The 27,309-nt window shown below is 34.7% G+C and overlaps 7 protein-coding genes, 1 long non-coding RNA gene and 1 other non-coding gene across 9 annotated transcripts; 2 read left to right on the top strand and 7 right to left on the bottom strand.

The window, feature by feature from the left end:
• On the top strand, positions 1–4,708 carry LOC107029182 (transcription factor bHLH104-like). The gene is made up of 5 exons (XM_015230532.2): positions 1–218; positions 2,362–2,439; positions 3,351–3,428; positions 3,831–3,993; positions 4,161–4,708. Exons 1-5 carry the CDS (start codon positions 103–105, stop codon positions 4,404–4,406), a joined length of 681 nt encoding a protein of 226 aa, XP_015086018.1. The 5' UTR covers positions 1–102; the 3' UTR covers positions 4,407–4,708.
• Positions 2,911–3,009, top strand: LOC114074110. The gene has a single exon (XR_003574592.1). It is a non-coding gene; the product is annotated as a U6 spliceosomal RNA (small nuclear RNA).
• Positions 4,709–4,918: 210 nt separating the features above from the next.
• On the bottom strand, positions 4,919–6,976 carry LOC107029181 (WAT1-related protein At4g08300-like). The gene is made up of 7 exons (XM_015230531.2): positions 6,693–6,976; positions 6,553–6,615; positions 6,363–6,479; positions 6,037–6,271; positions 5,732–5,890; positions 5,495–5,646; positions 4,919–5,375 (listed from the first exon to the last, which is right to left on the bottom strand). Exons 1-7 carry the CDS (start codon positions 6,884–6,886, stop codon positions 5,174–5,176), a joined length of 1,122 nt encoding a protein of 373 aa, XP_015086017.1. The 5' UTR covers positions 6,887–6,976; the 3' UTR covers positions 4,919–5,173.
• A 533-nt stretch (positions 6,977–7,509) lies between these two features.
• LOC107029483 (CASP-like protein 5B3) lies at positions 7,510–11,399 on the bottom strand. Its single transcript, XM_015230909.2, has 3 exons — positions 10,481–11,399; positions 8,197–8,329; positions 7,510–8,095 (listed from the first exon to the last, which is right to left on the bottom strand). Exons 1-3 carry the CDS (start codon positions 10,609–10,611, stop codon positions 7,901–7,903), a joined length of 459 nt encoding a protein of 152 aa, XP_015086395.1. The 5' UTR covers positions 10,612–11,399; the 3' UTR covers positions 7,510–7,900.
• Positions 11,400–13,989: 2,590 nt separating this feature from the next.
• Positions 13,990–15,339, bottom strand: LOC107030469 (1-aminocyclopropane-1-carboxylate oxidase homolog 11-like). Its single transcript, XM_027919459.1, has 2 exons — positions 14,927–15,339; positions 13,990–14,473 (listed from the first exon to the last, which is right to left on the bottom strand). The coding sequence occupies exons 1-2, from the start codon at positions 14,971–14,973 to the stop codon at positions 14,179–14,181; spliced, it is 342 nt and encodes a 113-aa protein (XP_027775260.1). The 5' UTR covers positions 14,974–15,339; the 3' UTR covers positions 13,990–14,178.
• A 3,675-nt stretch (positions 15,340–19,014) lies between these two features.
• On the bottom strand, positions 19,015–20,581 carry LOC107030606 (deacetoxyvindoline 4-hydroxylase-like). Its single transcript, XM_015231872.2, has 3 exons — positions 20,005–20,581; positions 19,601–19,922; positions 19,015–19,523 (listed from the first exon to the last, which is right to left on the bottom strand). The coding sequence occupies exons 1-3, from the start codon at positions 20,511–20,513 to the stop codon at positions 19,275–19,277; spliced, it is 1,080 nt and encodes a 359-aa protein (XP_015087358.1). The 5' UTR covers positions 20,514–20,581; the 3' UTR covers positions 19,015–19,274.
• A 938-nt stretch (positions 20,582–21,519) lies between these two features.
• LOC107030770 (deacetoxyvindoline 4-hydroxylase-like) lies at positions 21,520–23,307 on the bottom strand. Its single transcript, XM_015232026.2, has 3 exons — positions 22,367–23,307; positions 21,981–22,302; positions 21,520–21,902 (listed from the first exon to the last, which is right to left on the bottom strand). Exons 1-3 carry the CDS (start codon positions 22,867–22,869, stop codon positions 21,639–21,641), a joined length of 1,089 nt encoding a protein of 362 aa, XP_015087512.1. The 5' UTR covers positions 22,870–23,307; the 3' UTR covers positions 21,520–21,638.
• A 452-nt stretch (positions 23,308–23,759) lies between these two features.
• LOC114078607 lies at positions 23,760–24,679 on the bottom strand. Its single transcript, XR_003580245.1, has 2 exons — positions 24,174–24,679; positions 23,760–24,096 (listed from the first exon to the last, which is right to left on the bottom strand). It is a non-coding gene; the product is annotated as an uncharacterized LOC114078607 (long non-coding RNA).
• Positions 24,680–24,684: 5 nt separating this feature from the next.
• LOC107031730 (deacetoxyvindoline 4-hydroxylase-like) lies at positions 24,685–27,099 on the bottom strand. The gene is made up of 3 exons (XM_015233190.2): positions 25,739–27,099; positions 25,184–25,505; positions 24,685–25,108 (listed from the first exon to the last, which is right to left on the bottom strand). Exons 1-3 carry the CDS (start codon positions 26,245–26,247, stop codon positions 24,869–24,871), a joined length of 1,071 nt encoding a protein of 356 aa, XP_015088676.1. The 5' UTR covers positions 26,248–27,099; the 3' UTR covers positions 24,685–24,868.
• Positions 27,100–27,309: the final 210 nt, after the last annotated feature.

The following is a 27,309-nucleotide window of genomic DNA, read 5'->3' as shown; positions in this document are numbered from 1 at the left end:
AAACTTTTTCTATTGAATTTTAATCTCTAAATTTATCCAAATTCGGTTTAGTTTTGATTCGATTTGTCTAATTTTTCCTTTTTGTTGGTTTGATTTATCGAAATGGATCAATTTGATTCATTTCGAGATGCCAATTGGGACCTAATTGATTTCAATAGCTTTATAGATGAAGAATCGCCCATAGATTTCTTTTGGAACGATCAAACCCAGGATTTGAGGTATTTTTATTCATATCTAAACCTTTGTTTTTATAATTTGATAGTAAAAATTTAATCTTTTTTATCTGTTTTTAAGCTATGCTTGTTAGATTTAATGTTTGTGCTGATTAATATTGTATAGCGATAATAACATATCCAGTGTAATTTTATAAGTGGAGTGTAGGATAGGGTAGAATGTGTGCAGGTCTTACCATTCCTTTTTGGTATAGCGAAGCTGTTTCTAATAGATTTTTTGATTCAAAAGTGTAATTTTCAAGTTTATACAATGCAATAACATATTCAATGTGATTTCATGAGCGAGGTTTGAGGAGAGTAGGATGTAGCAGACCTTACCCTTACCTTTGTGGTTTGTGGGTAGGGAGGTTGTTTATGATAAATGCTCGGCTCAAAAGTATAATTTTTTAAGTTTATTGAATGATAACAACATATCTAGTGTAATTTTCAAGTTTATACAATGACAATGACAATGACATATACCGTGTTATTTCATAAGTGGGGTTTGGGGAGGGTAGAATGTACTCAAACCTTACTCTACATTTGGGGTAGAGAGCTGTTTCTGATACACTCGATTCAAGAGTGTAATTTTCATGTTTATACAACGACATACCTAGTGTAATTCCGTCTGGGGAGGATAGGATGTATGCAGATCTTACTCTACCTCTTTGTTGGGGTAGAGAGTTGTTTCTAATAGACTCTTGGCTCAAAAATATGATTTTCAAGTTTATCGTGTAAAATATTTGATCCTTTTTACAGGCATTAACATATGTTAATTCAATTTATCTCTTAATACAGCTTGATTTTGGTGGGCCTCTTTTAATTGAATTGATATGGCTTAATAATGTGTCCTGATTTTTTCATATGCTTTTTTATGTTGGTGAGTTCTCTTGTTGATTAGGTTCATCACTTATTACAGCTTAATCTTGGTGGATTTGTTTCCTTAATGTTATTTAAGAGAACCTTTCATGCATGTTAATTAATCTTGCTGGTCTAGATTCAAATAAATCTTATATTTACAAGTTCTTGCATGTCATGATATATATTTCATATTATCTCCAGATGCCAGATTATTTGCTTGTTGTAGATTCTTATGTTTTCATATGCTTGGTGTAATGCTCATTTAGGTGTAACTTCCGAGCCTACTTTTCTCTGCTTTTCTGCTAGGGCTGCATCTTTTTCTATCTTTTGAGTGGTTAAATTGTTAAGAGTGTTTGTTCAGTATGATCTGATGCATTTTTATGGTCGATGTTAGATTAAGGAAGCTGGGAGAGAGAGAGGTGAAAAATGATTTCTTTTTTTTTCTTGGTTAGAATTAAGGTTGTCTAGTAGAATGAGGATATAGGTAAAAGTACTGGATTAGTGTATGATCATATTAGGTGCCTTTCCATTTAATCATGATGTGGAGAACTAGAAAAGCTTTTTACTTTTGAAACTGCTCGAAGAAAAAAGCTTGATTAGATCATGAGATTATTTGTATCGTTCTATGAAAAAAGTATGCAAGTTTATTGTTCACATGTGGCTTGTTGCGAGAGGATTTATACAGTCATTTCCATAATAATTTCATTGTGCTCCTTAAATCCTTTGTCATATTAGATCAGAGCTGAATCTTGGAGTTCCTGAATTTCCTTTTCTTCCTCTTATTGTCTTGTCATTGTTCAGTCCTCCACCTTATTTTTGCTTCTCTCCTGGAATGATCTCTGGTACCACATTATATCTCCTTTACTTGATGTCAAGAGAGATTTTACGATACTGGAGGAATTGTGTAAGAGATCATGAAATCTGACAAATTTTGATTTGAATAGTTTCTAAGTCACTACCTACATTTGTTGCATGAGAAAATAGAAACAAATAATAAGGGTAGGTGGGAAATGCTTATGGTTTTTCCCCCACAAGCATTTCTCATTTGGTTGTCTACAGTCTACATTCTATCTCTCTAATAGCTATAGCTAAAGGAATTGAAGAAAAGGGGTCTTTTCGAGACTTTTATTTGTTCTAATAGTTGGACAAAGCGAATTGTTGTCTTTCTTTCCAGAGGCTGATGATTTTTCTTACATTAATTTTTTCGTGTTCAAACTGACGATATAGGCCTTGTTCCATAAACCTGGTTTATAAGCTTGTTTGTATCTCATTGGTTCTTGGGTTGCAGTGCTGTAGCAGAAGTCGAGGCACCTCTCAGCAGTGCTGCATTACAGGAGTGCATAGAAACAGAATGCCCTCGGAAAAGGTATTTGTATTGTAGCTTCTAAATATATCAGTGCCTTCCTTAAAATGTGGAAAATTATGCATATGTTTAGAATATTTCATGAGAATGACTAGCTTTTCCATGATCACATTAATGGAATTAATATGCTGATGTATTAGAAATCATATATGATAATTTAGTGATTAGTGAAAGAAATTCCTCCTCTCCATTCTAGATGAACTTGCTCTAGCTTTCAGTTATCTTCTAGCTTTGCCTTTGCTATATCTGGCACACCATATTTGAGATTGAACAGGTTAATTCAAATTAGGAAACTTTTTTCCACATTTTTTGCTTCGTAACGATCTTAATGAAGCACATCTATATCTGTCTAGCGATGGAGCATATTCTTTAAAAATCTTGTGCAGCTTACATGCTTCTTTTGCGAATACATAGTTTATCCTGCATCACTTCTTTATCTAATAAAGAAAGGTTTTAAATGTATTTGTTTGCTTGGTATTCCTTCGGAAACATCCGATGAAATTGGAACGATATGGAGAAGATTAGCATGGAGCAAGGATGACAAGCACAAATCAGGAAATGGTTTAAAACTCTCACCTTCTAAAGAAAAGAGTTTCTTAAGTAATATTTTCTTGCATTGCACTTTACCCCCTTGGTAGACTTGCATAATGTTGGTCATAATTTTATGTGAGCTTGGCTTTATATGGACTCGATTATCCTGAATCATGCATGTGGTGGGGATTTCTTCAATTCAGAGTGGATGATGGACCTGTGAAACAATTCATTGTAGTAATTGGAGGGCGTGGGTTCCTCGGTTTGATTTTTTTGTGTAAATTTTAGTGCTGCTTTATAGTTTATCAGGTCATGAAAACTGAAGTGATTCTACTCGCAATTCTCTTACCAAGTCTTCATTTGTTTTTGTGTTTTTTCAACAGAGGTCGTAATGAGTCTTGCAGCAAACAAGGGAACAAAGCTTGCCGTGAGAGATTAAGAAGGGAAAAATTGAATGAAAGGTATTGTCATGCTCATATGAATTCTTATTTTCTCTCTGCCTTCAAATTTAGGTTTTGTCTACTATTTTCTACCATACGCAACAACACCATATGGTAGATAAAACATGGATATAGTTCATTGCAATTTTATAGCTGTCTTGTTCTCTGCTGGCTTGGGAAGTCTTACAAGACTTGGAGCTGCCATTGGAAGTTCTTCTAATTATAGCTAAGAGTATTTAAAAAAGGTCATTATTCTGTGAGTAGGGTAGCGATTACTGTTACTGAAGAAAGAAGAGAGTCTCTCTTCCGAACAGAAGTATCTTTTTTGAAGTAACACAAAATCACTTTAGTATTAGTTATTATTATTTCCTTCAAATGAAAATTAGTTGTTCTACATCAATCTATTGAATCTTGTTGAGATAGGTTTTCAGACTTATGCTCTGTTCTGGAACCCGGGAGACCTGTAAAAACAGACAAAATGGCCATACTTGGTGATGCCATTCGTGTTCTAAACCAGCTGAAGACTGAATCTGAGGAATACAAAGAGATGAACCAAAAGCTTATGGAAGAGATTAAGACTTTGAAGGTTAGAAATGATTTTGTTGAAAGGTTTAAGTAGTTTGTAAAATTTACGGTGACTGGCAATCTTGAGTCTTAACTCTTGAATGGAATTAGAAGAAATTTAGGCTTGGTACTCTTGATTACTTGAATTCCTATATCTGATGCCCAGGCAAAATCTTTTCTTATAAACAGGAAGAGAAGAATGAACTTCGTGAAGAGAAACTTGCACTTAGGGCTGACAAAGAGAGGATGGAGCAAGAGTTGAAAGCTACAGCTTCTCCAGCAAGTTTTATCCCCCCTCATCCAGCAGCATATCAGCCGGCTGTAAATAAGATGGCCGTTTTCCCTAGTTATGGTTATGTGCCAATGTGGCAGTATCTACAACCATCTTCGCGGGACACATCTCAAGATCATGAGCTCAGACCTCCTGCTGCTTGAAAATCTTGCAAGATAATGTATGGCATTTCCCCCTCCATTCGTGTAAATAGTGGCAACATACTAGTCTAGTTTTTACTCTCTTAGTCATCTCTGCCTCCTTTGTGTTTCCTCATTTTCTCGATATTTAATTTTAGGGAGGAACATGTATGGCAGAGAATTTCTCTAGATGGAATTGGATTTGATTTACATCTGCTGCGTTTAGCTCCTGCATTTTTGTTTGTCTCTTGCAATAGGTAGACATTCTAGTTTTTGTGTATCCAAACTGTGGTACTACTTATTTATGAGCATTTATGGATTCTTTATGATGCTGCAGCCGAGAAAATATCAATCCCAGGATTTCCAGGGGTAATTCAGTGACGTTTAGAACTAATTAAATGTGCGTAGGACATTGTTTTGTCATGGAGAGCTCCATTTACTGGTCATGATGGGTGAACATCTTGATGCTAGTTAGATGAATTATGTGTGCTTTGTCTAGTCTCTCCTGACTGGACAGAAATATGAATGATATGGGCTGCTGTTTTAACCTGCCACACCTTGCATAAGTAATTGAACATCCAAACAAAAAAAAAGGAAAAAAAGAGTATCTCTCCTGTACTTTGGAGGTGAACATATAACCCTGAATAATCTCTTTCTTAGGAGGTGTTCTTTCGCCTTGTTCATCAGATGAATCCATGTCTGCTATACGTAACACATTCAGGTTGCAGGTACTTCTCGGTTTGACTATACTCAAATTATGTCTATTATTTTTTCTTACTTCTAGCATACTACTACAGATTGGGCATGGAAGTCATCTTGTTCCTCACCACATCTTGTTCTGCATCTGATGTGAATTTCTGCATCCTAGGTTCTTCATGATGCACTTCGTTTTTTGTGGAGCATTGCTCTTTCTCTTTCATTTCTGGTTGCTGATCTTCTTTTCCCCACAAAAGCAAGTACAGTCCAATAATGACAATTACTGCTCCAATGATGCTGAAAATGTTTAAGGAGGGTATTATAGTGCATGAATTTGATTGCCTTCTTTCCCAAAGAATGAAATGAAGGGGTTCCCGTCATTCCTGTTCTAAGGACAAGATGGTAAGACTGCTTACCTGCCCGTGTAGAGCTTTTCACCAAGGACGAAATATGCTAGAACTGCAACTAGTATGGTTGAGAGTGGGTTGAACACTGTTACGAAAACTGGTCCCTTTTGTTCAGTGCACCAGAGTTGTATGTACACTACTAAACCAGAGATCACTATTCCCTATTCCAGTTACAAAGATTCTTATTAGAAGGTGCAAGTTCTAAATTGATTTAGAGAGAAACTATTGGACTTGGACCCTTCTTACCCCGTACAGAGTAGACCAGAAATCAATGTTGAAACCCATGGTCCAAGCTGTTTGTTTGTGTTGTACAATTACTGTGTAGATAGCTGATTGTGCTGCACCAACAAAACTCATCCATGTAGTCAGCGATAATTGTGCTGGATATCTTTTCAAAGTGTAAGCCTGAAAAATTCCAGTGTAAGCTTGTGTGCATTACGTGGAGATCTCTCCTTGGAAACAGTAGTTAGTTCCTATATAGATTACTGGAGGAATCTGCATATTTCATGCAAGTCTTCCTAATGTGTTATAGGAAGAGTTATAGTGAAAACCTGCATGATGTACCATATTGACCACGTAACACAGCTAGCAGCAATGAGGATCGAGCCTTTCAACCAATTCTCATGGATAACACCATTCCCTCGGTGGATGTAGATGAGAGGATGTCCTAAGCTTTTCATAACAGGTCCTTTGTATAATGTCATGCTCATAACCCCAGCCAAGGAAACCAAGGTTCCTAAGACTTTTGCTATTCCTCTAGGATTTCGAATGTTAGCATCTTCCAACCTACACCAAGAAAGAGCATCTATGAGCTGTGATTGCAGACTTGGAAGTCATATCCTCTTCATTGTATTCATGATGGTATTGTGTGTGTTACCTGAGAATAACTGCTAGTACAAATGTTAAGGCAGCTATAGTGTTGACCATCGAGGCAAGAAGAGTCGGAGAGGTGTAGTTCAAGCTCACAAAGTACATGTTCAGTGTCAAACTCACTCTGTTACGAACGATACACTGTTAATATTCCTCATCAAACAACATATGAAAATTTGATGTTTGATAGATCTTACCCCAGTAGAGAGAGTACAAATATCTCCAACAGCAAAGCTATAGTTAACTTGGGCCTTGTCTTTCTGCAGAAATCAACAGAAACATCAGAAAAACTGCATTTCTGCATATTTTTTGCATTGGATATGACTGTGATTTTTACCTTTCAAGAAAATAGGCAAAGGGTAGCATAGCAAGACCGGCAACGATATGACGATAAGTTATGTAGACATGAGGATTCATTCCATGATTGAAGGAAGCTTCAGTTATGAAGTACAAAAAAGTGTAAGCAATTTGAGCCAAAACCATAAGGATATGAGGCTTGAACCTCTTGTAAGTGCCTATGCTAGTCCCCATAGCTACCAATACTTGTGCTTTTCTATGACTTCAACTGAACTCCAACATGAAGGTGTTCATATAGTGACTACAATAGAACAATGGGATTAGATACCTAAATATTTGTTCATAGTATCTTGTTCTTATCATTATTCTTATTGATAACCTGACAACATTCTTTAACACATGTGAAAGATATTATTCACTTGTTACAAACCAACCCCTTTAGGAATAGAATATTATCGTCGTTTGACTCTTCAAAAATATCAACAGGTACGTATCAAATTTTTCAAAAGAAGTGTATTTTTGGAAAATCCCACGGGGGTACAATATCGAAAGTGAAAAGTTCGTGCAACTTACATCGGACCTAATTCCATTCTTGAATTTCAATAGAAAAAAAAATGTGAACCATGCTTACACCCAACCATATCTAAAAAGAACAAAAGGAGAGAAATATTGTTTAATTAAAGTTGCCAATTGGAAATGTATTTGATGCTAATATCAATAATATTCCTAGCACCTAGAAATATCCTTCTTGGTATTCAACAACAATAACTACATCTCTCAGTTCCAAGCAATTATGGCACTAAACTTAAAATAAAAAATTGATTGAGATGCACGCAAACTGATCTGAACTTAATGGATTCAACTTCGCAATTCTACATAACTCATTTCATTACTGAGTTCGGAATCAACTGCTAAATAAATTTTTGAACACATAAACTGGGCATTTATCGTACATCCGCTCCGGTAGACGCTACTCAGATAGTTACAAAGCAAATCAACATAACTATGATCCATGAACACTATTGAGTAAAGGTGCAGGACCAAAAAAAATCTTCCTCAATTAACTTCAAGTGATTGATTACAGTTTCTGCTGTATGGATGAGGAAAGGAAAATATGTATGCTGGAGTATAAGTATACAAAATGAACACACTTTTTTCCTAATTTTTTCCCCCTATTAACACTTCAAAAATTGGACAGTGACGAAATACAGCGCCAACATATGAATGCAGCACCCTGTTGAGTCGCGTCTAACCGGCAGCCCATATCCAAAACATAATTAGAGAAGATATAAGAATCGATATCCAACTCAGGAAAGCAAATGCAACGGATAACTGGAACTTGGTGCATTCCTCGCCGAAACTGCAACTTCCCAAGTCATGAAAGTATAACACGGTTACACCAGCTGAAGAAGCAGCTGCAGCGAGCGATAGTAATCCTGTACACTGCAAGTAAATTCATTCCAGAGAGATCGATATGAGATAATTAATAAACGATATGTTTGTTGTGTACTATTAAAGAATACTGTTATACAGCAGAGACTAACCCAATCTCCAACTACGAAGAGGCTCAGTAAAACATGATTATGAAAAGATTTCTTCTTTGCCAAGAAATAGGCATCAAAGAATGCAAGTCCGAAGCTCCAGATGACTTGCAAAGCCATTGAGGCTATTAAGTAGCTGCAATAATGACATGTATATGAAAGCCATCAAATTTTAATGTTTTAGTTTTATAAGAATGCTAAAATCTTGGAAAATGACAGAGCAATCAATTCGACATGTCGACAGAATGCAAGACATGCATGAGGCACTGGTGTCTTTTAATATGTTATAACTTGCAAAATGAAGAGAAGCTAGTTCATAGTTCAAGGGAGAACACTTGCTGCAAGACACAAGGAGTCCCGAGGTTATGAAATAGCCATAAGTCTTCTCTTTTTGTATAGTGTTTTCACTAAAAAAATATTGGTTGAAAAGAAATAGAGGCTAAAGACTCGATTGAATGATCCATGTCAAGCCTTATACGCGTCAAAAAGGCATTTTAGAACCTTTTATCCCTTCACTAAATTTTAATGCTTTATTCACGCATCGGTGCTTTCTGATCTTTGGGACATGTTCTTATGCATTATTGGGTTGACAACGGTCATGCCACAGACCATAAAAGACGCACATATGAACTGGAGCATGCTGAGAGAAGATGAAACCATCAAAAGGATTTGGTTAATGATCCCTGCTGCTATTTTCTGGAGCATTTGGAATCAGAGTAATAGGAGGTGTTTTTAGAAAATGACAGCTGGAATTCACGCATGATTAAGAACTAAACTGCTCGGTATGGAGTCATCTCTAAAGTCAATACTGTAAGTGCTTTTAGATTAGGTCTGCCGAGGACATTATGCCAGAAAAGGACAAGGCACATTTCATTTCATTGGATATACATAAGCATACAATGATTTTTAAAAGGCCAGCTAAGACTTTAATAACGTTTAGGCATCAGTTTGGACATTTATAAGGCTCTATAGCTAGTAGTCACTTGGATCAAAAGAACAAATTTTTTCCTTCCTGATACCATGAACCCCATCCTCAAAACTCGCTACTGAGGAGCCAAAGAGCGGCTTTTCCTAGTTTAACCCATGGCGACTTGAACCCTCCTGACCTCATGGTTGTTAGTGTAATACCCTTTCCACTTGGCTATCTCTCCCTTGTTGGATCAAACAACAAACATTTTAACTGGATTAAGACACAGAGGATACTATTACAAGTTCAATCACCTCTCGCCAATTCCACGTCACCACTAGCCTTGGCTTGCCTTTTTGACCTCACCATGCCTCGCTGGAAATAGGTGCAGCCCCATCGCCTCGCCACGCCTCGTCGCCTTTGGCGAGAGGCGCTTGCCTTTAAGAACACTGGTACACTATTGCTTAGACTTCTAGCTCAGGAGGTGAATTTCATGGTTAGACGCCTAGATCAAATGTATAATACTCTAGTAGTGATTTTCAGATGAGAAGGTTGAAGAAAAGATCTATCGAGATACAAGGTATGAGTATAAATTCTTTGTTAATTTTGCCAAGGTGAGCTTTGCAAAACATAGCCCATCCAAAGCTTGGATAAAGGAGGAGAGCTAGGTTGACACTCATTGTAAATATAGTCAAACTAAGATGAATCCTTGAATGGAGCAGAACAAATAGAGTAGAGGCAGCCCCAACTAATTTAGGTTGAGGTGTTGATCAATATATGAATTGCTTTGTTGATTGTCCTTGAGGAAAGAAATAGCAAGGACAGAGCTGAGCTTTCTAAGGTTTTAGACCTTGGTGATCATGAAGGATTTGAAACACAACAAACATTTACCGGTTCTAGACTTCCTTCTTCTACACTGGACTTTATAAAGATTAACAAGGTAAACACTCTTCTCGCACCTTACAAACTAGCAGAACAATGACAAGAACTGCATCAAAATTTCAAAGAAAAGAGAACTGACTTAGTTGATTACACATGTATCTTTGTTCAGCTTAGACCCTAAATCCAAATATCATATTCATGTAGGAAAACATTACAAACAGTTGCTGGCACAACAATAAGTATGATAGAAGACTTTTGAGGACTCATTTTTCAGTAATTTTCTTCTAGCTGAATATGTTATTGTCAGCAACATATAAAGAAATACTAGGATTAATCAGATAACAAAGAAATGCCACACCACAATCTATTCCCAACAACAGAATAAAACTTGAATCTTGATCTTCATTCATCCCAGAAACTTCAAATTAGTTAATCAATACCAGTAACTAACACTAACAAAAATAATTGCAAAATTGAGAAAAGGAAATGAAGAAGTACCAAAAAGCAGTGACATTGAAGAAACCTTTAGAGGTAACCATTGAGGCAATTGCACCAGCAGCAAAAAAGCACTGACCCATCCTCAGAAAAAGCCCAGTTAAAGTACCAGGTGTGCCAGCAAAGTCCTTCATTCTATCTCCTCAAACTGAATCAACTTTTTACACTTCTTGATAGGTTTAAAGCAAACTCCCAACAAACCAAAATTATCCAAAGAAACTTTCTTTAACCATTTTAAAAGCAAAATCAAGTACAAATTTGCATTCTTGATCAAGCAACTACCAATTACAGCTACTTCCCAACAAAAAACTGAAGAATAGCTACAACCCCACCTTCAAGAATTACCAAAGGAATGTACCCTTTTTGAACAAGAACAAAAAAAACACCCAACTAAGAAAAAATTATCCAAAGAAGCTCTCTTTAACCATTTCAGAAGCAACATCAAACATAAAGTTGCATTCTTTATTAAGCAATCTACCAATTACTATGACATTTCAACAATAAAGTGAAGAATCAAGAAATCACCGCTACTTCCTACACAACCCCTTCCAATGAAAAAGCCCCCAAAAGGCACCTTTTTATAGCAAGATGAAAACAAAAACAGCAAGTTGCTTCAAAGATTTTGCCACCCCAGATGCTAAAATCCAAAAATCTGATGAGAATTTGCCAATTCTTGGAAAAGGGTATGATGAAAAAGTGATAGAGAAGGGTGGGGTGTTTTGTGTGGGTGGGGGGTGGGGTGGGGGGATTTGGTGGAAGAAAGATGAGAAAACAACTAGCTGGAAACTGGATTATTCAATCACCAGAATTTTCTAAATTGATATGTAGAGTACAACCACAAGCCACATTTTTGTCAAAAAAATGTTATTACATGACACTTTCCCAATTAAAGAAATTTTTTAAAAAAGATAGAGACTTTGTTCACATCAACTTTAATTTCACACCTTGAGACAATTGTTATTGGGGTGTGTGGGGTGGGGCTGATTGAGGTGGAGTATGTGACTAGTTTGATTGAATACGAAAAATTTTAAAAATATATTTTAAAATTAATTTATTTTTAAAAATTAGATATTTTTGTGGATTTTTTTTCTGTATAAATGATTAGATTCAATAAAAATATAAGATAAAATGTTTATTAAATACTTATCAAATAATTATTTTTTTTTTAAATTGACTAAAAAAAAGCGTGTCATTAAAATTAAGATAGAAATGAAACTATTTTCTATGACCTAACCTTATAATCTCCAATTTTATAATTATTATTCTTGTAATCTTTTACTTCAATAACCTCCTCCATTATATTCATATTAATGTCATGTTTATGATTATTTTGTTGTATTTCTCTTTGTTACACTATAAATAGAGAGATGTAAGAGTTTATGTTGTATACACTTGAAGATTTGATGAACACCTGAAAAAAAAAGAAAATTATCTTATATTGTTCCTCTTGTCTTATAATATTCTTGTCTTTATTTTTATATTGTTCATTTAAATTTTACAACATTCCTTTCATTGTCGTGTAATTTTCTCATTTTAGTATTATATTCAATTATGTTAAAAAATTTATAGTATTTGAATTTTTCTTAAATTTTTTGTTGACAAAGAAAGGAAAGAAAACCGCTGACTTCTCCTCATCATTTGTTCCCTTTGAAACCTTTTTTTTTAATCTTTCATTCACATTGAAGCTCGACTATTTTGAATCATGTAGAGCTTCATTTAGGAAGAGCGCTCTTTTTTTTAAAAAAATTTATGTATATATATATATATATATTAATTTAATGCAAATATTACAGGCAAAGTATTTCTTTGTCCCCAATTTCTATTTTGAGGGGCTAATAGAGATATTTAAAAGATCATAATTTTCAATTGCAATCAAGGCAAAGATTTGGTCACCAATTTAATACTAGAATCTAGACATTCATTTATTATTATTTATTTAATAAAAGCTCCACTTTTAATATCATGAGTGGCTTGAAGGAAGTTCCAATATTGACTTCTGATCCTACATCCCTTACCTAAAAAGATATTTGACTTTTTTTTTAAAGAGATAACTGTTAAAAATACATTTAAGTTTTTTTTTTTTGAGCTCATTACCTAAATTATCATTTTTTAGTTTAAGAAAAATATTTGTGTCTTTTATACCAATTTTATCATGGTATGTGTTAATACACTCTCTCTTTTATTTTAAAAAATTTTCATATCACAATTTACATGGACAAAATATTCGACCTTGATAAAAATTAAATAAATTATTAATATTAATTAAAATTAAAAATAAAAAAAACTATTATAAACATTATTTTGTTATATAATAAAATGTAAAATATATTTCTTATCCGACGCCATCACTTCCTCCCTCCNAAAAAAAAAAAAAAACCCCACACTATTTTTTAAAGTTTTTTTTATTTTGTTTAAGTTTCTTTTATAAAAGTATTTTATTTTTTTAACTTCATCTCCTCCCCCTCCTCAAATACTAATTTAGATAATATTTTATTTTCTTAAAAAAATAATTCTACCCATCCCACTTTATCCTCCATTTACAAATTCTTTTCCAGTATTTAGATATACATATTGAAAAATATTTTTTACTTGCCGCCACAAGATTATTTTTTTTTAATTTTTAGTTATTTATGTTATATTCTGTACACTAGTAGAATTTTTTTTCTAAAAATATATGTACGTGCATATCCAACACGAAATGAAAAAAACGTATAAAAATAAAAATTAAAAGTTTAAATAGGATGAGGTAGATTTTTTTATGGTTTTTTAAAAATAAAAAATATTAATTTCTATTGCGTGGAGGGGGTGGGGGGGGGATGAAGTATGAAAATTTCAAAATATTTTATAAATGATTTTTTTTTAAAAAGGATGGAGGTTGTCGGGAGGGGGGGGGGTTATGTAAAGGAGGTGGTGGAGTGGAGTAAGAAAAATAAAATAATTTTTTATATGGATAGTAATACTTTAATCTTTAATTTTTAATTAATATTAATATTTTATTATTTAATTTTTATCTAGGTAAAATATTTTATCTGCTTGGAATACCACGTGTCAAGGTGTTTTCAAATAAAAGAGAGACTGCACTACACACCCCACTGAGGTGTGAGGTGTGTTTCTCAAACTAAAAAGTGATAGTTTAGGTATGAAACTCACACTCTCAATAGTTTAAGTATGAAACTTAAAAAAAGTAAATAATTTAGATATGTTTTTGACACTTTATCACTTTTTTTATATATACTTTACTAGTCTTATTTGTAGTTAATAGAGTTACAATTTGACTAAATGTTGAGTCGAGGTATTAAAGTTGGATCTTTAGATTACAGAAATCTCTACGAATCCGCTCCATATAATAGTGTTATGTATATTGTACGAGAAACAATCAACTTCGATAAGAGAGGTACGTCACGTACACACGAAAAATATCCAAAAAAAAAAAAAAACAGAGAAAAAAATTAACCTTCTCTGCTTCTCATATCAGATTTTATGCAAAGCCAAGAACATAAACATTGCTGCATTCCGAGAAGGTTTGATGTAGATAGTCTACCCTGACATAAACATCGATATAGATATGATCATGTGACCCTAAGAGATACTATTACTTTGGAGGTTCAAAAAAAACATTGAAGAAGCATGCCACTGACATCCTTGATCCTACCTTATTTGCTACAACTCTATGATTTACGCTTGTCATTTGATCGGATCTGTTACAAAATCAGACTGAGATAAGTAACAAATTGAATGTATTTGAGACTAAAAACATGTGTTTTGTTGCAAACTTGAAGGAAGTCAGCAATGTTAACAACCAAACCATGTTTAATCGGTTCAACATCGAGCCATTGGTTATAATGCACAACTTGAAGGCCACCACTTTGATCTTGAAGCAAGATTGTGAAGAAAGAAATATCTGTATGCTTATCGGCACATTCCATGGCTTTCAAGTGGTCTGGTTTTAGCCCGAGAGCCTCCATGACATGTTTTAAGTACTCAATATATGCTTTCCTGGACACCAGGAAAATATCAGAGATTACTAAGTTACAAAATCTGATAATGATTCAAGCAACATTGTACACTTCTACTCTATTCTAGTAACCGTACTATTACTCTTCTATTTCCTTTTCTTCGATTTATGTTACTATGTGTTGTTTCTTGTTCTTTGAGTATAACATTGTTATGATTGTGGTTGTTGTTGGCTTGTGTGTATCCACCACGAGTCAAGATACCAGGTCCCTTAACAAAACCAGTAACCAAAGTTACTGAAGTTAGAAGCGGAAAGTAAAGAGCACATAAGTTTACGTGAAAATCTCCTTGCTTAAGGGAGGAAAGTAAAACAACACGACCTGTCACACAGGATTTCTCAAAGCTCTACTAAACTTCAAGCAACTCGTAAATACAGACTCCTGGAACATGACTGACATAGTATTGCAATTTAAGGGCAGGAGAATACAGAGATACCTGCAAACTGGTGGCATTTCTTCAGGTTCAATTTGACCAGAAACCATCCTAGCTATGCTCAACGAATCCCTCCAATTCACGGTCTATGATTGGTACAGTTGTGTTAGAATGAGAAAGATTTTGATAATTGACAAATACAGGAACAGATGAAAAAAACAGGTTGTTCGACGTGTTCCTTACAGACCAAATCCGACTTGGATAAGGAGAACGTCAACCTCGCGAATTAGAAGATATAAAGTTGTGGAAGTATTGCTTTTTCGACAAGCAACCAGTACAGAAAGTTTCTTTTATAAAGGAGTTCGCAACCAAGTTTGAAAAAGAAATTAGCGATCAATAATGTTTTTCTTATTTAATTAAGGAAAGTTTTGTGGAAGGTTTTCTTATTTAATTAAGGAAATTGAGTGTAAGTTTTCCTGACAACTTATTTAAGGAAAACAAAGTATAAGTTTTCCTTGAGGCGGCAGCATAAGTTTAAGAAGAACGAAGAAGCGATTGTGGCAAAGACAAACAGTGATAAAGAATTCAAGTTGAACTTAACAAGGTTTTGTAGAGTCAAAGACAAAGTTGATTCAGACAAGGAGTTGAAGATGCGACGAAGACAAGTTCGAGTTGAACTAGGAGTTCCACACAAATGAATTAAACATTAAATAATAATAATAATAAAAGTGGTAAGTGTATTTTTACTCTTTATAAACTAAATAATTAATTAATGTAAGTTTGGCACACCATTAACATTTATACCAAAAAACTCTTCTGATTATTATCATTTCATTAAAATCTAATTAACGGCTCTTTGCTTCAACTTCATTCTATTTATTTGTTTTTAGAAAAAAATTACTAATCGTGCAGTTCTAATTTTACTCGAAATTTAGTTTAGAAAATCTATATATAACTATATAGTTGGGAAATGAAAATGGTGATTTCACACCTCCAAAACCCAGCATCTATATATATTTTTCTTTTCTTTTTTTTTGTAGAATTTTTTAACTTTCATATGTATTCAGTAAAATCTTAATTTCGAAATGATTTTCCTAATCAAAATGATTAAAGTACGATTTATGAGTCTTAAATAAGGGAAGATGAGGAGATTTTAGGACTGAATTACTTCTTTTACTATATACAATAATTATATCTTAAATAAGAAGAGGAAGAGATTCGATTTAATTGGATAGAGTAAATAACTTCTATGGTAAATCCCCCATGCCCCCCTCATTTTTGTTCACAAATTCAATGAAATCTCTTTGTATCATTTTGCCAACCGTTACTAGAAGTACATATACCATTATAAGTATAAATTATATCTAATTTGCTATTTATTTTTGTCCTTTCCAGCTTTCTACTTGACCACTCAACTTTTAATCTAACTATATATAGTGGTCTCTGAGTTCATTCCAATTATATTATGGTAGTTTTTAAATCTTTTTCTATCTTCAGAGAATTTTGTATCACATGTTGAAATTAAATTAAATCAATTGCCAACGATGATGATGATATTATAGTTTTCTTTCTATTTAATTCCACGAGTTGATGAAAATATTTGGTAAATTTTTGTCTAATAGATTCATTGTTACTTTATCGTTCGTAGACATGTATGTGCATATTGCCCTTTTATATGCATTTATTTATTGTATCATATAAATTTTGCTTTATATTGTTTTCTTTTTTCTACCATTAATATCTCACAAATGATTGTATTGTATTTCATAATTCAATTATATGTATATAACTTGACAAAAATTTCTTTGTCAAAATTTCCAGATGGCAGAAATAATAACTTAGAATGAGCCAAAGAAGATGAAGGGTACATATACATGTAATTATTATTTTTAAATGTCAATTAAATATTTAAACAATGATCATTTTTTATAAATACTTTTATTTTGTAGGTGTAGACTATGAAAGATAGTGATCTACTAGCCATCCTAAGGAAGACATATGTTGATCGAATTTCTCTACAACAATTACAAAATACCACTCTCCTTCGACAACAAGTTCTTGATATGTAAGAAAAAGTGGAGGGTATTATTCCTTAAAAAGAAGGCGGAAACTTTGGCATTAAATATTTTTTTACTTTAATGTCGAATTTAAATAACGTGTTCTAATATATTAAAAAAGAGCTTTTAACAAGTTGAATACTTGGTATATTATAAGAATTGTATGATTGAAGTCTCTATATTATTAGTTTACAAATTCACTTGATAACAATATTTTTGTATGATGTGTCTTGATCATAATATTAGTTGAATATGCTCATTGTTCATTGATTTGAACTTGTATTTTACACATCGTACACTTATATTTTAAAAGTATTTATACTAATTAGCACGGTATACACGTGTTCGAGAACTAGTAAGACATTGACCATGAAGTGAGATGGAAAAGTACCCCGTCGTCCCTTTTTACTTGATAATTTTGACTTGACATGTATTAAGAATAATAACAATGATTGATATAGTGAATTTTTCGTTTTTGTTGAATGCCTTGAATTGGACCCGTTACAAACAGAAAGGACGGGGGTCTCGCTGCCCGGTCAGCGAGTCGGGGGGTCCAGGGGGCCGACGCGCCCCCTGGCCTGGGGGTCCGGGTGGGCGGAGACGCCCCCGGCCCGACGGTATACAATGTTGTTGTATTGGGCCCTTAATTATCTGTCAATTCTGTATGTTGGGCCCAAGCCTGTTAGGGCGTAGCTTAGCACTATATATAGACGCTATGGCAAACCCTATTCTGTAATTCTGTTCTTGCCTCTCCATAATAAAACTGCTCCCCTTCTTCCCCGTGGACGTAGCCAATTTATTGGTGAACCACGTAAATCTGTTGTCTTTGTTTTTCGCGTTTATATTTTCTCGTATTATTTCGAATTCCGCATAACAGTTTTATCCGTTAGAATCTGTGTGTCCACTATCAGTCAATGGACCAGGTCCCTTGACACACTCAAAATATGAACAACTGTAAATAAAGGCAGAATATCAACACCAGCAGTTTACGTGGAAACCTCCTTACTCAAGGGAGTAAAACCACGACCTGTCTCACAGGATTTCAATCCGTTTCCACTAGTCTTCACAAGCAAAAGTAAAACCGGTTACAAAAACGTGAGAAAAAGCTATTAATCTTACAACCAAGCAATAACTCTATTGCTTGAAGAGCCTAAGAAGATTTCACTCTGCCCACTAAGCTATCACCACTAGACAACTTAGGATTCAATTAAGCAACACGCAGGTTGCCCACTAAATCACCACGCTCCGGATGACTTAGGATTTTTACTAAGCAACACTCAAGGCTGCCCACTAAATTAGTTGGACTCAACTGATTTAGGATTTTCACACCAAACAACTATCTGATTCCTTTATAAATGGATAAACAGACTTACAATTTACGTGCAGAAGAAATAATCCTAAGACAACTAAGCTTCCAGCTTTTTCATATTTGAGTTGATCTTGAGGATACTTCTTCACTCCTTTTGTAAGCCTTTGCAAGAGTTCTTGAGATATTTTTCAAGTTGCAAAATTAATTGTGAATATAGGGATGTTTTGTTTATGTAGAAAGGTCACAAAACGTAAAACAATCCCATTGACTGAGGTTTCTGGCGCGTCTGCCACTTCTGCTACTGTTGGAGACTGTGCACCAACTTTTTGTACTTTCTCCAGCTGGCAGCCAAAAAACATATTGAGCCAAGAACTAGGTCCCTTCATAAGGTCCCTGAGTTTGTCAAATCATCAAAACTACAAATAACACTTTTTCCGTTTTTGATGATGACAAACAGTACACCAGTGTCTACATGTTCTTCCATGTTTCCTTCCCCCTGTCGATAAAGATCTGGCAGTTGCATGTACATTTGCACGATGAATCAGGTCTCTTCACAAGGTCTCTGAGTTTGTCAAATTATCAAAACTCCAAATAACATTATCCCTATTAATTGACTCATTAACTCAATATTAATAAATTGAAAGGTATAATAGGAAGAAAAAAATTGACCTTTCTTTGATTTGTCAAAAATGACAAGTAAAAAGGAAAATCAAATAAGGAAATATTTAATATGTTAAAAACCGTGTATTGTTGGGGTAATGAAAGATAAGCCAGACTAACAAGGATTGTGATGGAGCGGTAAGTTTCCTTCCTCCTTAACACAAGAGGTCTCGGGTTCGAGACCCCTTGAGTACAAAGTCGCATGTTTTACCCAACTCCAATACATTGTGATAAAGTTTCACATAAAAGTTCAAAGCACTATTACTTTCAATAGTTCCTTCAACATGAAAATGAACATTATTTTACAGCAAATCACAAACTATGACATATATGAATGATGATAGTCTTTTCTGATGGTTTATGGTCATTTTCGCTTAACGATTCTTCAGAGTCTAACAAGATCAAGACTAGTCTTATCAAGTGGCTTAGACAAAAAATATGAGACATAATCAACCACTAGAACTTGTTTATATAGTGGGGGGTTTTCTTCTGATATGAGCTCTTTGATTGGACCAAACATCTTTGGAGGTGTAGAAACTCCACTGAAGAAGAATATAATTGAAATCCTTGGTTCTGCTGCCTCATTTGCTACAACTCTATGAGTTGCACTTACAAACTTGTCATTTGATAGGATCTGTTACAAAATCAGTTTGATGAGTTAACAGTTTGTGAAAAAAATGAGAACGAAAAAGTTTGTGTTCTGTTGCAAACCTGAAGAAGGTCACCAATAATAACAACCAAACCATGTTCAATCGGTTCAACATCCGCCCATTGGTTATCACACATGACTTGAAGCCCACCAATCTGATTTTGAAGGATAAACGTAAGGAAAACAGGATCCGTATGCTTACCAGTACCAAGAGTTAGCTCTGGCTGTGGGCATTTCGGGTAGTAATGGCATGCCATCCCTTGTTCTTTGGCACATTCTGTAGCTTTCAACTGGTCAGGTCTTAGCCCAAGACCTTCTGATAGTATGCCAAAAAGAATTTCCCCTAGTTTATCGACATGATTTGTGTACTCAACGTATTCCTTCCTGGACGTTTAAGAAAATATCAGAGACTACTAAGTTATAAAATACCATAAATATCAAATAAAAATGAAGATAAATAGTTTACCTGCAAACTTCTGGTAATTCTTCAGGTTCAATGTGACCAGAAACTAGCCCAGCGACATACAATGTATCCTTCCAGTGTGCAGTCTTTCCTTCTGTTTTGTACACATGAACATTGCCATCATATCTAACTCGTCTGGTTGTTGGATCAGACGAATAGTACTCTTTCTTCACTTCGACATCTTGTTCATGAAATTTACGAGTCCCATCAATCATTCCTTCCAAAACACTTGATGGAATCCCATGATTTATCACTTGGAAAAGTCCCAGTGTCTCAGATACTTCCCTTATTTCATCAACAATGATCTTACGCCGATCTTCAACTTCAATGCCACTTAGATCCACTACCGGAACCTGTAGAGTCGACTTGCACATATTCAACTCCTCAGCAAGTTCATGAGATGGCCTAATGAAAATTCTTGGAATCTTGACTATTCCAGAATCAACTAGTCCCTTAACACCAGCTTTTGTATCATCAATAGCCTTTTTCTCATCTGATGGATCATAATCCATTGCTAAATTCAGCTTCAGAAAGTTTTACAAAATTTGGTACAAAGAGAGTATTACTTAGATGGTTTAATTTTCATAAACATATTAAACATCCCATTATATTTTTATAATATATTCCTTTAGCATAAAACAAAGATTTGTTGAGAGTAGTAGTTCATTAAAAACAAATAGTAGTTGAGTAGTTGTAATAATTGATATTAATCAATTGATCAAGTTATTATCAACATTGCAAGTTGTATTATTCAATCCTTAATTACAATCATTTTATAATGAAGAAGACAAAACGACCAGAAGCACGCACGCGTACAAAACACTCTCCCTTCACCTTCTCAAAATACTGGTTCAACAGCCCCTTTCAACACATGATGTTTATGAACACATGATGGTTCAACTGCTTCATAGGGAACAAGCAACACCACTGCATCACATACTGGATTTTATGCAAAGCTAAGAACACAAGAAACAGTATATTTAGTCTTTCAAAAATTCATCAGTTGTTATCTTTAGGGAACATCTAACAGTGTCGACAACAACATGACTGACATAGAAATGCAGTTGGTAGTAGATAGTGTTGTCTTGCTTATTCTTCCTTATTAGTAGTCGTAGTATTTCTTCTATAGTTTCTTGTCCTCAGTAGTTGTAGTATTTCTATCATAGCTTTTACATACCCTCAACTTTCTGTTACTATCTACTGTTATTTGTATTCTGATTATCGTTCTATTTCCTTCTTCCTTTTTTCACTGTATGCTTTTCCTTAAGGGGTGTATCGGAAAGAATGTAAGGTCTGTGTAGACTCTACTCCTCGCACACTCCACTACTGGAATTACTAGGTATGTTTTTGTAAATCATAAATGCCCACATGACTTTTGAAAAGATGCAGAAGCAAGAACGTTGAACAACAACATCATCATCATCATACTATGATGATATTACTGAAAAGATCCTAACTTATAAGTTGAATAACAAAAACTCAAAGATACAATGAATCTCATACGAAACTGATGCGATATTGTTAAAAGGGGATGAACGATGATAGTCCATACATTATTATCCCTTTATTTGAAAAAAAAACTGACATTTATTGTACAGAAAATCACAAACTCTGGCATTGTTCTTATATCTGATGGTTTATGGTGATCTGTCTCTCTTCAGTCTGAAAAGATCAAGAGCAGTCTTATCGAGAGGCTTCGAGAAAAACTTGGTAACATAATCAACTACTTGAAAATTTTTATATAGTGGAGGGTTTTCTTCAGATATGAGCTCTTCGATTGGACCATACATCTTTGAAGGTGCTAAAAGACCATTGAAGAAGCATGCCACTGAAATCCTTGGTCCTATCTTGTTCACTACAGCTCTATGATTTGCACTTACAAACTTGTCATTCGATAGGATCTGTTACAAAATCAGATTCAAATGAGTAACAATTTGTGAAAAAATCAGAACGAAAAAGTTATGTTTTTTGTTGCAAACCTGAAGAAGGTCACCAATATTAACAACCAAACCATGTTTAATCGGTGTAACATCGGCTAATTGGTTATCATGCATGACTTGTAGCCCACCACTCTGATCTTGAAGCACAATTGTAATGAAGCTAGGATCTGTATGCTTAGCGGTACCAAGAGTTAGCTCTGGTTGTGGGCATGCCGGGTAGTAATGGCATGCCAACACTTGTCCTTTATCACATTCCGCGGCTTTCAAGTGGTCAGGTTTTAGCCCAAGAGCTTCTGATAGTAAGCCAAGAAGAATGTCGGCTAGTTTCTTGACATGATCTATGTACTCAAGGGATGTTTTCCTGAAAATGACCATAAACATCAAACAGGAGAGATAGAATTGAAATTCAAGTGCAGAGTATTTACCTGCAAACTCGTGGTATTTGTTCGGGTTTAGAAACTACAGCAGAGATGAAGAGTGTATCTTTCCAGTTAACACTTGTTCCTTTTGTTTTGTACACGTGAAGATTACTATCATATCTAACTTCTCGAGTTAGATCAGACGAATAGTACTCTTTCTTCACTTCAACATCTTGTTCATGAAATTTACGAGTCCCATCGATCATTCCTTCCAAAACACTTGAAGGAATCCCATGATTTATCACCTGGAGAAATCCCCATTTCTCAGATGCTTCCCTTATTTCATCAACAATCTTCTTACGTCCATCTTCAAATTCTACGCCACTTAGATCAACCACCGGAACCTGTAGAGTTGACGACTTGCACATATTCAATTCCTCAGCAAGTTCATGAGGCGGCCTAACGAAAATTCTTGGAATCTCGACTACTCCAGCATCGACGAGTCCCTTAACACCAGCCTTTGTATCGTCAATAGCCTTTATCTCAGCCCATTCTTCTTCATAATCCATTGCTAATTCACTTCCAGATCGTCTTTCTTCTTATTTTCAACAAGGCTAACTCTACCTATATATCTTTTAATTAGATTGACGTCAATGTAGTACGTAATATTTCTATAATTAGACACCAACAATACAACAAAAGAGATATTTAGTGTTACTTGGTCATCGATGGCCTCCTTCCATGACACGAGCTCAAGCTACACAGGGGCGATGTACCCTCTTATTGTATGACATGATACATAAATATGCCCTTTAACTTGGTCTCACATGATATCTATGTCGTCCAACTTTACAAGTAGACACTTTGCATCATGATTTTACTTCAAATATTTTAAATTTTAGGAAAATACAAATGCCAAAACAGAGTATTTGCAAATACTAAAATACTATTCAATTAAATATTTATACATATTGGATAGGTTTCATAGTACAAATATATAATGTAAACAAAAAATATTGATTTATTCGAACGCGTAGCTAATATTGTAGCTACTACCTAACTATAGTAATTGTTGCAAGATAGGACTTGATGACGTTTTCTTTGTTTAATAGGACAACTTATATTAATAAGTACACCCAAAATAAACTAAAAGCATGACACATTTTTTGGAAGTAATCATGCAGGGTACCAACAAAATTGAGGTCACACACAAGAAATTTCATTTAGGGGTAACTTTTTTTTGCCTCGAGTTTATGGTTGATTCTTACAACTATATATGTATTTATTGTCAACGTGAAGAGTTAGAATTATAAGAGCATAAACATGAAATTAAGACATGATAATTATGTGAAGTTAGAAATGTATCTAGTCGGTTATCTAATTAAACCAATGACGGTTAATAAAGTAGGTTTATATGGGCAATAATAAGTCGATATTGAAACTGCGTACTAGGCCATGATCACTTGAAAGATCCAATGGAACTGATTTGATAATGTATAACATTATTAGAGGAACAAGTTGAAGGATACATAAATGAAAATAATCTGTTTATCATTGTACTGTGAATCGCAAACTCTGATCGACAATGATGATAGTCTTTTCTGATGGAGGCTTGTAGAAAAAATTAGTGAGATAATCAGCTACTAGAAAGTCTTTATATAGTGGGGGATTTTCTTCCTATATGAGCTCTTTGATACAGAACTTTCATTGAAGAAGCATGCCACTGAAATCCTTGGTCCTACCTTATTTGCCACAACTCTACGAATTGCACTTACAAACTTGTCATTTGATACGATCTGTTACAAAATCAGTTTGAGTTGAGTAACAATTTGTGAAAAAATGAGAACAAAAAAAGTTGTGTTTTGTTGCAAACCTGAAGAAGGTCACCAATATTAACAACCAAACCATGTTTAATCGGTGTAACATCGGCCCATTGGTTATCACACATGACTTGAAGCACAATGGTAAGGAAAGAAGGATCTGTATGCTTTGAAGTACCGAGAGTTAGCTCTGGCTGTGGGCATGACGGGCAGTAATGGCATGCCAATATTTGTTCTTTGTCACTTCAGTAGCTTTCAAGTGGTTTGGTTTTAGGCCGAGAGCTTCTGATAGTAAGCCAAGAATGGTGTCTTCTAGTTTTATGACATGCTTTATGTACTCGAAGGATGTTTTCCTGGACATTACGAAAAGATCAAAGAAATTTTCAGAAACACGTTGGGCTCCCCCAAACCTAATGATTTCATAATGTAGTATCACTTCTTGAAATGCAACACGTATCCAAATATCAATTATGACTGTCAATAAAGATAGTAATCTAATTTATGTGATTAAAGATCCTATGAAGTATGTTCATATGAGTAAAAGCAAGTCGATATTGACACTTGCCACGCCAAGATTGATGATAGGCTGCCCCGAAAAAAAGGCTGCAAGTTCTAGAGCACTTCAAATTGTATCCTGAAAATAGATTAAAGCAGCAGTGAATAGTGATCACTTGAAAGATACAAACTGATCCACATTGTTCTGTATGAATGATGATAGTCTTTTCTGATGGATTTGCTCGGTCTCTATTCACAGTCTGAAAAGATCAAGACCAGTCTTATCAAGAGGTTTGGAGAAAAATTTAGCGAGATAATCAGCTACTAGAAAGTCTTTATATAGTGGGGGATTTTCTTCCGATATGAGCTCTTTGATTGGACTGAACATCTTTGGAGATACCGAACTGAAGAAGCATGCCACTGAAATCCTTGGTCCTACCTTATTTGCTACAACTCTATGAATTGCACTTACAAACTTGTCATTTGATACGATCTGTTATAAAATCAGTTTGAGTTGAGTAACAATTTGTGAATAAATGAGAACAAAAAGTTATGTTTTGTTGCAAACCTGAAGGAGATCACCAATATTAACAACCAAACCATATTCAATCGGTGTAACATCGGCCCATTGGTTATCACACATGACTTGGAGCCCGCCACTTTGATCTTGAAGCAGAATCGTAAGGAAAACAGGATCTGTATGCTTACCAGTACCAAGAGTTAGCTCTGGCTGTGGGCATGCCGGGTAATAATGGCATGCCAACATTTGTCCTTTGTCACATTCGGTGGCTTTCAAGTGGTTTGACTTTAGCCCGAGAGCTTCTGATAGTAAGCCAAGAAGAATGTCTTCTAATTTTATGACATGATTTATGTACTCGAGGGATGTTTTCCTGGACGTTAGGAAAAGATAAGAGATCAATAAGACATTAGGAATTTCTACTCTAGATCTGCCACTGGCAACACGTATCTAAATATCAACGAGAAATGAAGATAAACCACTATACTGAGGCAGTGACCTCTAATTCATAAGTCTGAAGATATAATGCAAAAACATCAACGCCGTGTATGCATCAAACAGGACAGATATAGAATTGAAATTCAAGTGCGGAAAATACATAGTTACCTGCAAACTTCTGGTATTTCTTCAGGTTCAATGTGACCAGAAACTAGCCCAGAGATGTATAATGAATCCTTCCAGTTTGCAGTCTTCCCTTTTGTTTTGTACTGAAGAAGATTGCTATCATATCTAACTCGTCTAGATGTTGGATCAGACGAATAGTACTCTTTTTTCACTTCAACATCTTGTTCATGAAATTTACGAGTCCCATCAATCATTCCTTCCAAAACACTTGAAGGAACCCCATGATTTATCAGTTGAAAAAATCCCCATTTCTCAGATGCTTCCCTTATTTCATCAACAATCTTCTTACGCCCATCTTCAACTTCTAAGCCACTGAGATCCACCACTGGAACCTGTAGAGTTGACTTGCAGATATTTAACTCCTCAGCAAGTTCATGAGGTGGCCTGATGAAAATTCGTGGAATCTCGACTATTCCAGAATCAACAAGTCCCTTAACACCAGCCTTTGTATCATCAATAGCCTTTACCTCATCCGATGGTTCATATTCCATGAGACTCTTCAGTGCCGGATATATTTTCTTCTTAATTTCAACAAGGTCAACTCTTGAATATTCAGAAGAAACATACTCACTTTGTCTCTATTTAATTGTCCATTTTTGACTTGGTACTGAGTTTATCATTTTGCCCCGTGGTTCTACCCTTTCCAAAAACATTTTCTCTCTGAACAAATCACAGGTATAATAGGTAAAAAAAATTATCGACTTGTCGAAAATGAAAAGTAAAAGGGACAGAGGGAGTATATGTTTTATAATTAGTTTGAAGTCAAAGACTGTAGATCTTGGTATCACTCTGTCCTAGAATTCTGTAAAATATTAGTTTAATGTTTTTTTTTACTATATATTTATGAAGGTAGGTGGACATATTGCAAAGAAACCATAAATACACCACATGGATTTCTGGAAAATCCTACTGGGGTTAGATGCAAAAGGAGTAAGAAGGCTGACCATATGATTAAAAAAAAGTTCACACATTGGTAACAGAAAGAGTGCAGAAAAAATAATGGGGATAAGCTGCATATTTCTCCAGTACTCATGTGTAAAATATTATTGTACAGATAAGAATAATCATAGGTTTTATGAAAGACTATACCGATGGCGTTTGTTGCCTAGTAGATTAGGACGTGTTAATGTCCCGTACATAAAGTGTTGGGAATAAATCCGTAACAGAAATAATATTTGCGGTAATAAAGGCAACAAATGCGGAACACAACAATACGGTTAATCAACGAGAATAAAAGAGAAAGAATGACACCAAGATTTTACGTGGAAACCCTCCTAAATAAGGGAAAAACCACGACCCGAGAGGAGCAACGAATATCACTATAGTAAGGATTTTACACTTGTATGTCTGAGTAAAACTCCAAAGACCACTACACATTCAAAAGAAATAACACTCTTTTGATTTTTCCACCTCACTACAATACCGCTCACACTCTCTATTTTTCCTCACAGATTATTTTCTTCTGTGATGCCTCACTCTTCTTTTCTCTCCTTTGTAATTCTTTTTGGTGTATTTTGAAATGAGCAAGAGCTCTCTATTTATAGGAAAATCTA

This window comes from Solanum pennellii, chromosome 9 (genome assembly GCF_001406875.1).
Source record: "Solanum pennellii chromosome 9, SPENNV200".
NCBI lineage: Eukaryota > Viridiplantae > Streptophyta > Magnoliopsida > Solanales > Solanaceae > Solanum > Solanum pennellii.
The sequence above is the reverse complement of the archived record's forward strand: the minus strand, read 5'-3'. Positions and strand labels throughout refer to the sequence as shown.

Excerpts from the sequence above, each read along its gene's own strand:
- LOC107029182 (XM_015230532.2), top strand. The coding sequence starts at position 103 with ATGGATCAATTTGATTCATTTCGAGATGCCAATTGGGACCTAATTGAT. Across the intron at positions 219-2,361 it reads GATCAAACCCAGGATTTGAG|TGCTGTAGCAGAAGTCGAGG; the intron begins GTATTTTTATTC and ends CTTGGGTTGCAG. Across the intron at positions 3,429-3,830 it reads AGGGAAAAATTGAATGAAAG|GTTTTCAGACTTATGCTCTG; the intron begins GTATTGTCATGC and ends TTGTTGAGATAG.
- LOC107029181 (XM_015230531.2), bottom strand. The coding sequence starts at position 6,886 with ATGGGGACTAGCATAGGCACTTACAAGAGGTTCAAGCCTCATATCCTT. Across the intron at positions 6,616-6,692 it reads TTTGCCTATTTTCTTGAAAG|AAAGACAAGGCCCAAGTTAA; the intron begins GTAAAAATCACA and ends TGATTTCTGCAG. Across the intron at positions 5,891-6,036 it reads CAATATGGTACATCATGCAG|GCTTACACTTTGAAAAGATA; the intron begins GTTTTCACTATA and ends GGAATTTTTCAG.
- LOC107029483 (XM_015230909.2), bottom strand. The coding sequence starts at position 10,611 with ATGAAGGACTTTGCTGGCACACCTGGTACTTTAACTGGGCTTTTTCTG. Across the intron at positions 8,330-10,480 it reads TTCAATGTCACTGCTTTTTG|CTACTTAATAGCCTCAATGG; the intron begins GTACTTCTTCAT and ends TCATTATTGCAG. Across the intron at positions 8,096-8,196 it reads TCTTCGTAGTTGGAGATTGG|TGTACAGGATTACTATCGCT; the intron begins GTTAGTCTCTGC and ends ATTTACTTGCAG.
- LOC107030469 (XM_027919459.1), bottom strand. The coding sequence starts at position 14,973 with ATGGTTTCTGGTCAAATTGAACCTGAAGAAATGCCACCAGTTTGCAG. Across the intron at positions 14,474-14,926 it reads GAAATGCCACCAGTTTGCAG|GAAAGCATATATTGAGTACT; the intron begins GTATCTCTGTAT and ends CCTGGTGTCCAG.
- LOC107030606 (XM_015231872.2), bottom strand. The coding sequence starts at position 20,513 with ATGGATTATGATCCATCAGATGAGAAAAAGGCTATTGATGATACAAAA. Across the intron at positions 19,923-20,004 it reads GAATTACCAGAAGTTTGCAG|GAAGGAATACGTTGAGTACA; the intron begins GTAAACTATTTA and ends TTAAACGTCCAG. Across the intron at positions 19,524-19,600 it reads TTATTGGTGACCTTCTTCAG|ATCCTATCAAATGACAAGTT; the intron begins GTTTGCAACAGA and ends ATTTTGTAACAG.
- LOC107030770 (XM_015232026.2), bottom strand. The coding sequence starts at position 22,869 with ATGGATTATGAAGAAGAATGGGCTGAGATAAAGGCTATTGACGATACA. Across the intron at positions 22,303-22,366 it reads CAAATACCACGAGTTTGCAG|GAAAACATCCCTTGAGTACA; the intron begins GTAAATACTCTG and ends GGTCATTTTCAG. Across the intron at positions 21,903-21,980 it reads ATATTGGTGACCTTCTTCAG|ATCCTATCGAATGACAAGTT; the intron begins GTTTGCAACAAA and ends ATTTTGTAACAG.
- LOC107031730 (XM_015233190.2), bottom strand. The coding sequence starts at position 26,247 with ATGGAATATGAACCATCGGATGAGGTAAAGGCTATTGATGATACAAAG. Across the intron at positions 25,506-25,738 it reads GAAATACCAGAAGTTTGCAG|GAAAACATCCCTCGAGTACA; the intron begins GTAACTATGTAT and ends CCTAACGTCCAG. Across the intron at positions 25,109-25,183 it reads ATATTGGTGATCTCCTTCAG|ATCGTATCAAATGACAAGTT; the intron begins GTTTGCAACAAA and ends ATTTTATAACAG.